This window comes from Bubalus bubalis, chromosome 11 (assembly GCF_019923935.1).
Source record: "Bubalus bubalis isolate 160015118507 breed Murrah chromosome 11, NDDB_SH_1, whole genome shotgun sequence".
Lineage (NCBI taxonomy): Eukaryota > Metazoa > Chordata > Mammalia > Artiodactyla > Bovidae > Bubalus > Bubalus bubalis.
Genome location: NC_059167.1, coordinates 59,937,935 through 59,954,017, shown reverse-complemented (window position 1 = coordinate 59,954,017; position 16,083 = coordinate 59,937,935). Strand labels below are relative to the sequence as shown.

The 16,083-nt window shown below is 35.9% G+C and overlaps 1 protein-coding gene across 4 annotated transcripts in view; it reads right to left on the bottom strand.

The window, feature by feature from the left end:
* The window catches only part of MAP4K5 (mitogen-activated protein kinase kinase kinase kinase 5), a 123,387-nt gene that overhangs the window by 31,032 nt on the left and 76,272 nt on the right, over positions 1-16,083 (bottom strand). For 3 of the 4 annotated variants that reach the window (XM_025295799.2, XM_025295800.2, XM_025295802.3), the window contains 5 exons: positions 15,007-15,085; positions 4,168-4,226; positions 2,894-2,961; positions 1,167-1,209; positions 333-543 (listed from right to left, as the gene is read on the bottom strand). In XM_025295799.2, the coding sequence (XP_025151584.1) occupies positions 333-543; positions 1,167-1,209; positions 2,894-2,961; positions 4,168-4,226; positions 15,007-15,085 (460 nt within the window). The remainder of the gene's footprint in view (positions 1-332; positions 544-1,166; positions 1,210-2,893; positions 2,962-4,167; positions 4,227-15,006; positions 15,086-16,083) is intronic. The other variant, XM_025295801.2, reaches the window with a different exon arrangement.

Genomic DNA, 16,083 nt, shown 5'->3' with positions numbered 1-16,083 from the left:
CTGGTGTTCTGTTATATACAGTTACTTATTGTAGGAGACACTTAAAACAAAATGTCTTGTCTAATTTTATGTGCCCATGGATATAACTTTTGCTATAGATCATGAACTTCTGGAGGGCAGGGTCATCCATTCATCTTTCTAGATCCTATAATATTTAGTAAGGGATCAAATTAGGGATTGGATTGGATTGAATCTATTTATAGTCCATCCATGTGGAATTTTAAAGAACTTTCACAAAGTTTTAAACAATAATAAGACTGACTAAAGAAAAAAAAGTCTTTAAAATTTGAACAAAATGGCTTTCTTTTCACTTTTCACTTTGATTTATTTACCGAGATCACAGTATCTAGCTGTATGCACTCCAGGGCTGCTGATACTGCTAGCCATACCAATAGATGAAGTCTCGGCTACAGGACCACAACTGGGGCTACTCTGTCTTCTGAGAACTTGGGGAGCTCTGTTCTCTGAATCAGGACAACGTTTTACAGTTGATGACTTTTCTTCATCTGGGAGGTTGTCTTCAGGGTAACTGTTTATCCTTGGCTAGTTGATAATAAGACATAAAAGTACTTTAATAAATCTGGACATAAAACATTAACACTGTTATTATTATATATCAAAGACTTTAGGGAGAGAAAATATGGCTTTTTAATCTTTCTCCTACATAGTTCAATTCACTGGGCCAAGTAAGTAAGGTAAGTAAGAGCTTAGTTACTGTCTCAAAACAACTATGAACTTGCCATGTGACTTTTAATAGCCCTAGCCTCAAACTGATGTTTTTATAACCAATAAAATCATATACACAATCCATGAAATATTTAATAACTAGAAACAAGCAAGGAAAATGACTTAATGAAGTGTGACTCTAGTGAAATGTCCAACTGTAGTAATAAATGAGGACTGTAAACGATGAACTCCTTTCCTTTCAATGTGGTCAAGCATTTTCTTAAATGACTAATAATCTATCTTTGCCTTTTTCTAATAGCTACGAAGATACTATATTTATCATGAAATATTTTAAAATATATTTTTACATCACAATATGCTCTTGAAGAAAACTATATATAAAATATATTTAAGAGGATTGTGAACAAATTCAATAAAGTTACTTTTAAAATTTATTATTTAAACAAGGATTTATTGCTGAAAATCTTTAAGTTGCTTACCTTAGGAGGTAGGGGAGGTGGTATTGCACGTTTTGAGGTTGATCTAACACAAAGAGAAAAATTCAATTTAGATGGTTTTAAGTGGTCATAACATAAAACAGAGAGAGCATTAAATCTGCATTAAAATCTGCTTCTATTCAAGGAATATAAAAGACAACTGGATCACGGCACAGAGTAATTTTAAAACCTACAGGAAGACCTAAGATCTCATTCTGTCAAACTGTGTTAGTATAACTATAAAATAGAGCTTTTATAATGTGAACACAGTCTTTTTTACTTTTTATGCTTTGCTACATTTAATATGTAATAAAAACTAAATTAAACTCACTTACAAAAAGATTCAGAATTTTACAGCTGGAATCCACAGTGAATCATACATTCAAATAGCTGGATCATCAAACCCTTCCTTACTCCAAGTGGGGTCCAGATATCAGCAACATTAGTAACACACGGAAACTTTTTTTCTGGCCACATCATGCAGCTTACAGGATCTCAGTTCCCCAACCAGGCATTGAACTCAGGCTCTCAGCAGTAAAAGCGTTGAGGCCTAATCCCTAGACCACCAGGGAATTCCCAAGGAAACTTTTATAAATGTACCTCCTGCTGCTGCTGCTAAGTTGCTTCAGTCGTGTCCGACTCTGTGCGACCCCAGAGATGGCAGCCCACCAGGCTCCCCCGTCCCTGGGATTCTCCAGGCAAGAACACTGGAGTGGGTTGCCATTGCCTTCTCCAATGCGTGAAAGTGAAAAGTGAAAGTGTACCCCCTAGACCTACTTAATCAGATTCTGCATTTTACCAAAATTTCCAGGTGATCTTCCAGGCATACCAAAATTTGAGAATCACTGATCTAGCCCACTGGTTTCACACATTTATCCAGTGATTGCAATCAATTGGGAAGCTTTGAGGATTCTTAGATTCCACTTCCAAAGACTATATTCCATAGCAAGGGTTGGCAAACTTTTTCTATAAAGGGTTAGACAGTAAATATTTTAGGCTCTATGAATCATATACTGGTCACAACTACTGAACTCTAATGTTGTAAGCATGAAAGCAGCCATGTATAAACTTATGAGCATAGCTGTGTTCCAACTAACCTTCATTTATGAACACTGAAATTTAAATTTCATATAATTTTCATGTGTAACAAATTTACTTTGCCTTTTGATTTTTTTCAACCATTAAAAAATGTAAATATCATTTTAGTTTGTGGGATGCACAAAAAATAGGGTCAGATTTGGCTTACAGGCCATACTTTGCCAACCCCAGACCTGAAATCCTAATGTGGGGGTCCTGGAATCTGTACTTCCACAAGAGCTCTCTAGGCATTGAAATGCACTAACTGGTTTGGAACAACTCACCCAGGTCAGCCCCATCACTTTATCACTGAGGAAAGACACGTCTAGAATATGAAGAAATCACACTGCAGAGATGGAACTGGGGCTTTCTGACGTCTACTATGGTACTTTTTCCCAAATCATCATGCAGCTCATCTTTTAGTATACCAACATTACCGTACTGTATTTTTATTTAGAGAATAAAACCCTAAAACCTTAATGATCAACACATGTTGCCTTTGGGAAATTAAAATAAGTCAGAAGGTTTTTACTGACAAGAGGCATAGTACAACTTTTATAAGAATAAAAATTAAAATTTATTAGAATAAATCACTCACCACCAAATGTTATTCTTATACAATCAAGTAAAATAATGTTAGAAAAACAACTTACTTGCCAGTATTTGCACCATCAACAAAAGGATTCCACCGTAACAGAAAATTTGGGTCTGATGATACTCCCTATGAAGGTAAAAAAGAGTTTAAACATGTTACCTTAAAACAGGTATTAGTCACTTTATTTGATTCAAAAAACTATTCTTTGTCATGATTATTAATCATCTTGGCTTTCAACTGTGTAGTCTCTAGCTACACTTGCTGTCATTTGACATATTTATGCCAATAACTCATTATTAGTTGACTTAAATGTAAAAAAGATTATAAACACAGCTTAAAATGTGACAAGCCCGCTTTACCAACATGCTAGTACATTCCAAAGCAAAACAGAAAAATGTTAACTTTGAATTATGTGCATCACTACTCCATTAGCACGGAGAACTGAGCACTGTTTTAGTCAATCATCTTCAATTTATTGGTGCCATATTTTTTCTGACTACCATGAAAATTGAGAATTTACTGTCCAGCAATATATACAGTAGGAAGAGCACCACTTCCAAATGTAAGAATGAAGAAATCCACTAACAGAAGATAATTACTCTAAAAAACTATACTTTTACTAATGGTTAAAAATAAAGTAGATGTTAGAATAACACCTAGGCCAACCCTAACAATATCATGCTTTATTTATTGTTTCTTTTCTTTTAGATAAGAAAAAGGGTTAACCAAATAGTAATCTAAAATACGAGCAATGGTTTTAAAAAAAGGGGCTAGATTAACAAATAAATATTAAAAACAGTAAGGCAGTGCAAAATTGCACTCTAAACCTAACAGAATCAGTAAGTAAAAAGATCCTGAGAGTTTAAAGCTTAGCATCATACCATGTATTTAATAATTTTATGTGAATTCTTCAAGACTTAAAAGTGTCAAAATGATGGTTAAAATGGTATTTACACACTGTACCCTAGTCAAAATGCACCTAACTATAAGCTTTTTCAAACTTTAATCGGTGAAATGTGTGTTGTTGGTTGCTCAGTCATGTCCAACTCTTTGCGACCACATCGTCTGTTCATGGAATTCTCTAGGCAAGAATACTGGAGTAGGTTGCCATTCCCTTCTCGAGGGGATCTTTCTGACCCAGGGATGGAACCCAGGTCTCCTGCACTATAGGCAGATTATTCACTGTCTGAGCTACCAGGGAATGGGTGAAATACATTATCAAAACTTAACGCTTTGAAGAGTATATTACTTTTTTCTTTGATCAAACTATACCTAATTATAAGTTTTTTCAAATTTTAATGTGTAAAATACTTTAAAAGTCATAAGTCCTACCATTTCATCCCGTGCTTCTGTTTCTTTTCTCAAAGGAGGTTCAAACTGTAATTTGTCAACTGTAAAATATAACAGATATTCAGAAACTTTAACTTAAAGGATCAATCTTGAAAATGCAAAGAGAAGCGTCTGTATTGGGGAGGGAGGAAGGAAGAGAAGAGAAGAGGAAAAGACAAAAACTCTTAATTTTTTTACTACCAGAACACCCCAAAAGAAAGTAGCAATTTGGTATTTTCCTAACAATTCTACTTAATTCTTGACTGGAATCAGGAAATTAAACAGCAATTTTGTGTATAAAAGATTTGTGTATTAAAAGTAGGTGAGAAAGCAAACACTTTAAGGATGTTTCTATCCAGGCTATATTGAGACTAATTTAAACTACAAATTTATGGCAGGATGAAACCTCCAAAATTACTTATAATTATCTAAAAATAACAATATTTGTTAAATTAAATATTACTATGACATTCAGGAATCTAATATTATATTTTGCTAAATGTATATCTGATCTGGCCTAATCAGACCAATTTTAGAATTACTAATAGACTAACTTCTTTTACATGAAATATTCTGTAAATCAGAGAAAAGGATGACTTATTACCTACTCTTGAAGTACACAGAATTTTAAAATTCTAAAATACAATGTGATTAAAAGATCAAAAAATTAAAATATACACACTTGCATTGTAGAGATACAAGTTTCCTAAATACAATCTTGATAAACAAAATACACTAAAAAAAAGTCTTTCAAAAAGGATCCAGTTATCTTTATCCCTAAAAACAAGATTTATAAAGCAACACAGAGCACTTACATAATTCATGATACTAAACAAAAACATTTAAGTCATAAAATTTTCAAAGAAAGATATTCCATAAAATGTATTCTCTACTTTTCAAAAATAACATAAAATAAAAAGAAGTTGCTTATTTATAATGACTTAAAATAAAAAAAAAAATCTTAATTTAAGAGCCATTACTATAATTCACAAAGAACCACTTCTCTCATTTGAGACAGAGATAAGTTAAAGGTATTTTTCTTTTGGTCAAAGAAGTACTGGCACACAGGCCTAGAAATGAATTATAAAACGTGTAAATATGGAAAGAAAAGAAAGAAAATATAATTTTCCATAACAATTATATAATTAGCAAATTTCAAGACTTTAAACATTACTAGAGAAAGTAAGTTCATAAATTCTCATTAAACATATAGCGAAATATCAACTGTATCCATCCATACCAATATCAGTAATTGAAAATAAAAATTTCAATTTCATTTCTTTTATAACATAAACATTTAAGATATTTTACTTTATCACATGAAAAGTATTCCTTAAAAAAAAAAAAATCAAATTCCTTAATGCAAGTCTAAAATTACTACAGCCATGACTTATGGCAAAGAATGCTAGAATCTCCAATATCATTGTTCTGCTTAGAAGAATAGACTCCACAGTTCTAATGAGGTGGGGAGCCTATTGTACAGAGTGAAGTAAGTCAGAAAGAGAAACACCAATACAGTATATAAACAAATATACATGGAATTTAGAAAGACGGTAATGACAATCCTATATGCAAGGCAGCAAAAGAGACACAGATGTAAAAAACAGACCTTTGGTCTATGTGGGAGAAGGGAAGGATGAGATGATTTGAGTGAATAGCATTGAAACATGTATATTACCATATGTAAAATAAATGACCTGCTTTGATGCATGAAGCAGGGCACTCAAAGCCAGTTCTCTGGGACAACCCAGAGGGGAGGAAGGTAGGAAGGGAGGTTCAGGATGGGGAGACACATGTGCATCCATGGGTGATTCATGCTGATGTACGGCAAAAACCACCACAATATTGTAAAGAAATTATCCTCCAATTAAAATAAATAAATTAATTAATTAAAAAAAAAGAATAGACTCCAAGTTGTTTTGTTTCGCTTTAACAAAAATCCTAGCAGTATCTTTGGCTGTGTGTTTGGCTTGTAAAATACAAAGATGGGGAGGACTTCTATGATATATCCTCATTTATCTCCAAAAGATGTTACTTACTATAGGCATAAGTGTTAGTCGTTCATATCTGACTCTTTGCAACCCCATGAGCTATCACAGCCTGCCAGGCTCCTCAGTCCATTGGATTCTCCAGGCAAGAATACTGGAATGGGTAGCCATTCCATCCTCCAAGGGATATTCCCAATCCAGGGATTGAACCTAGGTCTCCCACATTGCAGGCAGATTCTTTACCCCTATAAAGCCAAGGTGAGTAAGGATCTTACTACCATCTAGAAAGATTATAAACCTGTGATGTCTGGTAATCCATTGCTTCAAAATAATTGCTTCATATACTTTGTATGCACACACATATTTCTATTACATGTTAGTAATTGGTAGTTTATAGCAGAAGGGTAAATCTAATTCCTGTTTTACTTATTATACCTATATTGAGGGGTTCCCTGGTGGCTCAGACAGTAAAGAATCCTCCTGCAATTCAGGAGACCAGGGTTCGATCCCTAGGTCAGGAAGATCCCCTGGAGAAGGGAATGGCTATCCACTCCAGTATTCTTGCCTGGAGAATTCCATGGACCGAGGAGCCTGGTGAGCTACAGTCCATAGGGTTCCAGAGAGTTGGACATGACTGAGCAACTAACACTTTCACTTTCCAAGAAAACAGAACCCAAAGACAGTTTCACTGGGCACAGGAAAAAGGAGTAGTTTGGGGCTTCTCAGACAGTGGGAATTTGAAGGGCAGAACACCAGAAATGAGAAAACGGAAGGAACTCTAAAAATATACCAAGAAGTCTCCTTAGAGAAATCTTTGGTTGCATACTAAGTTGCCCACAAGCAAAGCAATACTCTGCAAGGTATGTCAGAAAACAGCTAACACAGTGCTGTGAGCTAAATGCAAATTTTAGTGATCACACAGTAAAAGGAAAGAAATGAATTTCCACCCAGAGGAGAAACTGCTGAATATTGTAGTAAAATCTAAGACAGGCCTTGAAAGGACTAATTTATGCTTCAGACACTCTTTAAAATAAAGAGGTCAAAATCCAGACATTTAATGTTGTATCACAACATCCAAGATACAATAAAAAATGACTACAGAGTAAGTAGAAAAAAAATAAAAATCATAACCAGTTTAAAAAACAGATACAGGGGTACTCTTTCTGCCCCCTTCTGATGCCTATGTCAGAAGCTTTCTCTATCTCCTTTATACTTTAATAAAACTTTATTACACACACACACACACACACACACACACAAAAAACAGATACAGACTCAGAGGTGACACAGCTGTTGAAATTAGCAAAGATGGACACAATAAGTAAACAGATGGAAATTCTCAGTAGAGAGATAAAAACTATGTATGTGTGTGTATATACATGTATACATGTATGTTTCATCCATCTATCCATCCATCCATTTATCTATTTTTCTATCAATCTATCTACATCAATGAAAGTCTAGATCCAGAAAATACAATATACGAAATAAAATTCACTAATAGGCTTAAATAACAGACAGAATACAATAGGAAAAAAGATCAACGAACTTAAAATCTGGGCAACAGAAACTAAACTGAAGTACAGAGAACAAAAACAGGGGGCAGGGAGAACAGAGCCTCAGTGACCTATGAAGCAACATCAAGTGGTCTAACATGTAATTGGAGTCCCAGAAGGAGAAGAGAGAATCTAGGGCAGAAAAACTGAAGAAATAATGGTCCCAAATTTTATACAGCTAATAAAACATACCAACTTATAGATCTAAGAAACTCAGTTAACACCAAATAAATAAAAACAAAAATGCATCTAGGCACATCACAGTTTTCAACTACAAATTGGCACTTGCCATCCCTGGGTCGGGAAGATCCCCTGGAGAAGGAAATGGCAGCCAACTACAGTATTCTTGCCTGGAGAATTTCATGGACAGAGGAGCCTGGTAGGCTACATACTGTCCATGGGATTGCAGTCAGATCGCAACTGAGTGGCTAAAACACACACATCTATCTCTACAAGGATTAAATCATGTGCTGCTGCAGCTGCTGACCTGGCACACCCCCTGAAGGAGTTCAACGTGGAGAGCAGAAACGAAGCACCCTGTGCTCAGGGTAGGGGTAGGGGGCTGGCAGGTCAAGTCAACAGAAAAGTATTTTTAAAAGCTGATTTTCAAAAGCCCAATTCTTCTATCTCCTCATACCTAGAAAAGCACTAAAATCCTTCATGGTGATGACTGTTTCTTGTGAATAACAGAAGCTTCATGAGACCAGCAGAAACTTTCTACTTAAGTATGTGCTTGATTGCATGTATGCCCCCTTAACCAAAATCGTAAATATACTGTCCTTCCCCCATAACTCTTTTGGAGCAGCTTCTCAGAGTTATCCGAGGTGCTGTCTCCCAGGCTGCAGCCTTCATTTTACCCCAAATAAAACTTAAATCTCATGTTGTGCATTTTTTTTAAAAGTCAACAGTTATGGCAACCACAAAGGGATTCAAACCCTCAATTTGTAGTTGACACTGTCAAATTGCTAAGAAAACAACAAACAAATTCCACAAAAGTTTTATAGTATAGTATCTATTAATCCAACTGATGCAGTTGAATATTTTCTATTTTGTGCCTTAGAAAAAAATCTGAATTGATGTCATGGATTGCGTTGCAACCTGCAGCTTAACAAATACCAATGTGGAGGAACACATAGGTATGCTATTCGTCAGGTAATTTTTCAACAAAGGCTTTTGCTTTGGTTATTGTATATCTATTAGAGTGGCTCAAAGGTTGTTTAAAAAGGCTCAACCTTAATAATGGCCAAAAAAATGTTGTCTTAGTTTTTGTTTCCTATCTGGGAAAATTCTAATTACTTCTCTAGTAAACACTCACTTGTCTATAACTATTACTAAGGAGGTTTGTGAGACAATAAATCTTCCTCAAAATCTCTATCACCTTTATCATTCTTAGTCTTCATGTAAAATAAAAAGGACAAATGGAATTTTCAAACTTAACTTGGATAAACTTTTAGAAATTCTTAGACCTCCTTAGCCTAAAATGGGTTTTGTTTGTTTGTTTGGCTTGAATGAAAGTGAGATCTACTTTCTCAGGGGCTCATTAACTCTCTCTCAATAAGCCCAAAACTGAGTGTCTTATACATCGAAGAACACTGCCCCCAACTCCAGTTTCTACAATATCACAGACTAATATAGCTGAGACCTGTACAGTACACAGTTTTATATTCAAACATATCCAAGCAGTGTTTCCTCTGAAATAATCTTTTTATGATTTAGAACTCAGAAACTGTCTTCTGGGAAACTTCTCCCTAAACTCAATAAATAGAATCTTGCCAGGTATTGTTAATAATTAATAGAATGGTAAAACAGAGCAATGATCCTTGTATTAATTTGTCTTAATTACAGAGACATGGGCCAATTTAAATCAACAGAAGATGGTCTCAGTAGGAAATCTCAAACTGGAGATGACAATTTTCAGAAGTAGATGGCTACAAGAAGGCAATTTCTACACAAATCTGTTGAATCAAGCTGATGACAATATGAAAAGAGTCATTTGTTCAAGTCCAATGGAACAAGATGATAGAAGACTCTGATTTTCATACTTTAATGTGCATACTATAGCTCTTTAGCTACAGTTTTTTCTTCCTCCTTGCCAGTTGAAGGTTCTGGATTGTGGACAGACTACTTGTTACCTCTGTAGAGTCTTTATTCTTAATACTGCTCTGTGTAGCCTCAGCCCTTGGTATCAGTCCAAATACCTGGCTAAAATTTACTTGTGAGTCATCTAAAATCATACACTTAAACCAATAGTTGGGCAGTTATTTTCTTTTTTGATACCTCTCAAATCCCCTTTGGTGCCAATTTTTTGTAATTAGTTGGTTTCCTAGGTAACTGTGAAACCAAGCAGGACCCTACAGGGATGCTGGGCACAGAAGCCTTTCTGTGCATCCCCCACCTTCCCGGAGTTCCAAAGGGCAGATTCAACCTGGGAAGGGAAGGGATGTAAAGATGGGGGAGGGGGATAGCCAGGAAACAATAGTGCAGCTCTTGGAGCAGGGTCCTGGTTCCACCTCAAGGGACACATATAACAAAGTCTTTAAGGTTTTTCAAGAGGTCAGCACTCTTCACAGCAGAGAAATACCACAGAAGGGTATATTAAAAGAATCAGATTAGTTCATCAAGAAGATAAAGTTCAGTTCAGTTCAGTTACTCAGTCATGTCTGACTCTTTGCAACCCCATGGACTGTAGCTTGCCAGGCCTCCCTGTCCATCACCAACTCCTGGAGTTTACTCAAACTCATGTCCATTGAGTTGGTGATGCCATCCAACCATCTCATCCTCTGTTGTCCCCTTCTCCTCTTGCCTTCAATCTTTTCCAGCATCAGGGTCTTTTCAAATGAGTCAGCTCTTTGCATCAGGTGGCCAAAGTATTGGTGTTTCAGCTTCAACATCAGTCCTTCCAATGAACACCCAGGACTGATCTCCTTTAGGATGGACTGGTTGGACCTCCTTGCAGTCCAAGGGACACTCAAAAGTCTCTCTAACACCACAGTTCAAAAGCATCAATTCTTCGGTGCTCAGCTTTCTTTATAGTCCAACTTTCACATCCATACGTGACCACTGGAAAAACCATAGCCTTGACTAGACAGACCTTTGTTGGCAAAGTAATGTCTCTGCTTTTTAATATGCTGTCTAGGGTGGTCATAACTTTTCTTCCAAGGAGTAAGCGTCTTATTATTTCATGGCTGCAGTCACCATCTGCAGTGATTTTGGAGCCCCCTCCAAAATAAAGTCTGCCACTGTTTCCCCATCTATTTCCCATGAAGTGATGGGACCGGATGTCATGATCTTCATTTTCTGAATGTTGAGCTTTAAGCCAACTTTTTCACTCTCCACTTTCACTTTCATTAAGAGTAATCAAGTAATCAAGATTACTTGAGGCTAAATTAGAGGAGTGGAGGCCCTGCACACACAAGTAATCAAGTAATCAACAAGATTACTTGAGGCTAAATTAGAGGAGTGGAGACCCTGCACACACCCTAATCTTATCAGCAACCTCACCCACCCTTGAACCACTGTGCTATAAAACTCCTCCCAGGTTGAGACACACAGTTGGGGCAGGAGCTCTCTGTGTCCCGCTATGGCTGGCAAAGCAATACAGCTATTCTTTTCTATCTCACCCAAAATTCTGTCTCTGAGATTTGATTTGGCACCTGTGCACAGAGGCTGAGCTTTCAGTATCAACTGGACTCAATCAAAAAGTGGCTTTTCAGATGAAACTTTTTTTTAAAAAACAGAAAATTCAGGTCATACACCCATATCTGGATCAGAATGAGACAGTAATCTGCCTGACCATTCATCAGACTGGGAAGACAGACACAAATCCAAATGCAAAGTCAAAAGAAGAAACAATGTTTCTCCCAAGGATATGCTGCATAGGTAAAGCATCACATGATGATCCCCTCTCTGAATTATCTATGCTTTCCTATTGAGAAATATCAGTCTCTAAAATCAAAGGCGGTCAGAAACTTTGCTTTATTAAATCATATTTATTAAAATGAACCACTCCACTCTCACCTGGAAGATTTAAGTCACTGATAGAGAGAAGTAGCTTTAATTTCCAACGCAGATACAGACCATCAACTAAAGGAGTTTCTGAATACAACATTTCAAGTTTCCAAAGAAACAGGCTTCTGAATCTATTTTTACAGTATAGATCTTTTCACACACATCCCTACTTTGCTTTAAGTTTTCACTTACTTTTACTTAATTAAATTTTACTTAATTTCCACTTTCCCCCCAAACTCTCTAATTCTTCTTTTCCTATTTAATGAGATGTTCCATGGTTCCTCTGGTGTGTGTTCTCCCTCACTGAAAGGAGTCAATAAATCTGACTTTGCTGGACTATACTCTGGTGGTCTTAGATTAGGCCAAATCAGAAAACTGAGTACTGAAGAATTGATGCTTTTGAACTGTGGTGTTGGAGAAGACTCTTGAGAGTCATTTGGACTGCAAGAAGATCAAACCAGTCCATCCTAAAGGAAATCAGTCCTGAATATTCATTAGAAGGACTGATGCTGAAGCTGAAACTCCAGTACTTGGGCCACCTGATGCGAAGAATTGACTCGTTGGAAAAGACCCTGATGCAGGCAAAGACTGAAGACAGGAGGAGAAGGGGACGACAGAGGATGAGATAGTTGGATGGCATCACTGACTTGATGGACATTAGTTTGAGCAATCTCCAGGAGGTGGTGATGACAGGGAAGCCTGGCGTGCTGCAGTCCATGGGGTCACAAAGAGTTGAGCGACTGAACTGAACTGATAACCATTATTTATGTCCACTAAAAACACACAGTAAGGATGATTACAGTAATCATAATAGCCCAAAACTAGAAACAAATAAAATGCCAGCCAAGTGAAGAATGAATAAATTATGCTATAATTATACAATGAAATACTACATTACAGTGAAAACAATAAACTATTACTGGCACACATGACATGAATGACTTTATAATATTGAGCATAAGACATAATATTGAGCAAAAGAAATCAGGCAAAAGAGGTGTATATTAGTTGGTCCTATGTATCTGAAGATCAAGACCACATAAAAACCAATCTATAGTGATGAGATAAGAATAGTGATTAACCAGGGCAGTGGGAAGGCAAGGGGATACAGGGAGATGGGAAGGTGTTGATTGTGAAGGAGCATGAGGAATCCTTCAGAGATTCTGATAATGTTGATCTGGGTGGTGGTTTCATGAGTGTATACAAATTTAAAAATTCATTGTGCAGTACACTTAAACATCTTACTGTATGTAAGTTACTAGCTTAATTTAAAAAACTGAAACAGAAAACTAAGAACAGAACTAACAAGGTATGTATAAAATCTATTAACAAAAACAAAACTATGAAACACTCCTGATGGACACAAAAGAAGACCTGGGAGAATTTAAAGATAGACCAATAAAATGACCTTCAACTCTACCATCTTCTGTTTGGTACTTGCAGCACACAGGGCAAATTCCACTAAGGAATCAGTACTCTGGACACTTATAAAATAACTAAGCTTTGAGCTCTCTGAGGAAGCTTATTTTGATTAAGATGACAGAATATTATAAAGATGTCAATTCTCCCAAAGTTAGTGTACAAACTTATGAGATCTCAGTAAAAACACTGAGAGGTGTTTTTTTTTTCTTTTTTTCAACTCAGTAGACTGATTCTTATGTTTTATGTGAGGAAAATATAATGGCCAGATATAATAAAAAGGAATTGCAACAACGTGTGTCTGTGTGTGTTTGTGTGGAGGGGGTGAGGGAAAATAGGAGGAGAATTATTTCTAATATATTTTAATAGGTATTATCAAGACATAATAATCAGAAGTATGTGACTAGCACAGGACTAAGTATATTAATGCAAGAGAATAGAATTTCCAGAAAAAGCCCTAAAATCTAGGTGGCAACTTAGTATATAATAAAGTTGGCATATCAAATCTATTAGTGAAAACCTAAGTTTTTAATAAATAGTATCAAGGCAAATGAGTAGATATTTAGAATGAAACTGAAGTTGAATTCATATTTCATACCTTTAGCAAATAATACCTTATATCAAAGATTTAAGTATTGATATTATAAAAAATTAAACAAAAAAAAACAAACAACAGGAAAATCCTTTTATAACCTTAAAATCAGGAAGGCGTTACTAAATAACGACACCAGAAACAACAGCTATACAAGGAAAGATACATTTACACTACATTAATTGAATACTATACAGCTGCATAAAATAAAGAAAATAGCTTCATAATAGCTTTATTTTAAAATATAAAAATAAACAGCTGCTTTTCTGTTTGGTATTTGAAACCCAGAGAGTTTGCTGGGGATAGTATAAGAAGATAGCATAAAAAAGTATCAGCAATCTGGGACTAACAAAGACAGAAAATCTTGAATTATGAGTTTAATTATGAAAATGCACAACTGAAATAACAGATATGGGAAGGACATTCTAACTCTCCATTGACCTAGATTTCCAAAGCTGCGTACAGAAAGCTAGAAATGTTTGGTTTCAAGAAAACAAAATACACATCGGCAATCATTCTAACTATCTTCCTCCATTATGGTTTATATTTTTTATTTAGAGCCTATTTTAATGTAAAATGTACTTAAGTCAGTATACTCATCCTAAAAATTCTTTGTAAATCTGTCTTCCAAATTAATGTGGCTAAAATGACAAATATTGTTAATATAACATTTTTATGTCAATGATTAATTTATTGAATAAAAATCAATTTCTCCTTTTAAATATGCATTTAAAAAAATATCCACCTTGGTGCTAATCTGACTTAAAAAACCGAAACCAACCCAAATATCCAACAATAGGGACTACAATACATCAACTCAATACAGGAGGATAAAACCATTAAATATAACAGTTACAAAGCCTAGGCTAATATATGGGAAATACTTCTAACTATATTAAGCAAAATTTTATGCATAGTATAAACTTAGCCATGTAAAACTACATGTGAAAAATTTTGAGGGAAATTCAACAAAATATTATCTGTGGGCTGGTGCTGAGTGATGTGATTATTGGCAATGTTAATTTCCTACTTTCTTCTTTTTGCAAGTTTTCTGCAATGAACATGTATTACGTTTATAATTAGAAAGTAAAAACTATTTAATTGTAAACCAAGGGAATTTCATTACAACCAGAAAAGCAACCTTTATTTCAGAGGTATCCTGTTTACATGTGTATATAGCCACAGATGGCCTGAGATTTTATTATTACAAAAAATCCCACAAGAACACCCAGCTCAACCCTCCAAAACCACCAACTGAAAATGTATACCAAACACATACAATTGATTTCTGAAGCTGTCCGTTCAGCTCTGGCATTCCGGTTTGTAGATCTAATGGTATGACGAATGACTGCATGGGGCTGTGAATATAAACATAATATATACACTTAAAAGAATTTCTGGGACAAAGTTAGAAGGTCAAACTTTCTCTTTTTAATTAAATTCTTATCTATTGACAGACATGACTACCTACTATTAAAGCAAACTGAAGGATGAATTTTTTTAAAAATGAATATGAGATACTTAAAAGTTAATTCATTTATTCCACACACATTTATACTGTATACCCTAACCCTAGGGTATAGGGTATATACACTGAAGAGATGCAAGGAAAATCAGATGCAAATCTTATCCTCAAAAGAGCTTATAGTCTAGGAAGATAACATACACAAATACTTAAAACACTAGAAAAGAATAAGTGGCAGTCATTAAAATCACTATTAATGCCCAGGGGAAGGAGAGATGACTGCCATTGGAAGGGGTAAAGAAATTCTTCATGACAGAGTTGTAATCTAATGTGAGACCTTGAAGGACAAGTAGGCATTGAATGCGCAGCAAGGTGGGAAAAGCACTTCAGACAGCACAAACAATATGAACAAAGTGATGCAAGAAAAAAAGGAAATTGTGGAGTGTTTAGGGGAATTGAAGTTGGTTATTTGAATGTGGTGAACATTAAGTGAAGAGATGACAAGCTGGAAAGACATTTGAGGGAGGATAAGCCAGATCATCGGAGAAGGCAATGGCACCCCACTCCAGTACTCTTGCCTGGAAAATCCCATGGACAGAGGAGCCTGGTAGGCTGCAGTCCATGGGGTCGCGAAGAGTCGGACACGACTGAGCGACTTCACTTTCACTTTTCACTTTCATGCGTTGGAGAAGGAAATGGCAACCCCCTCCAGTGTTCTTGCCTGGAGAATCCCAGGGACGGGGGAGCCTGGTGGGCTGCCATCTATGGGGTCGCACAGAGTCGGACACGACTGAAGCGACTTAGCAGCAGCAAGCCAGATCATGAAAGGTTCTGAATGTCAGGCTAGAGCTCTCAATTTTATTTTCTTGGCAAAAGAATTTTTTGGAGATT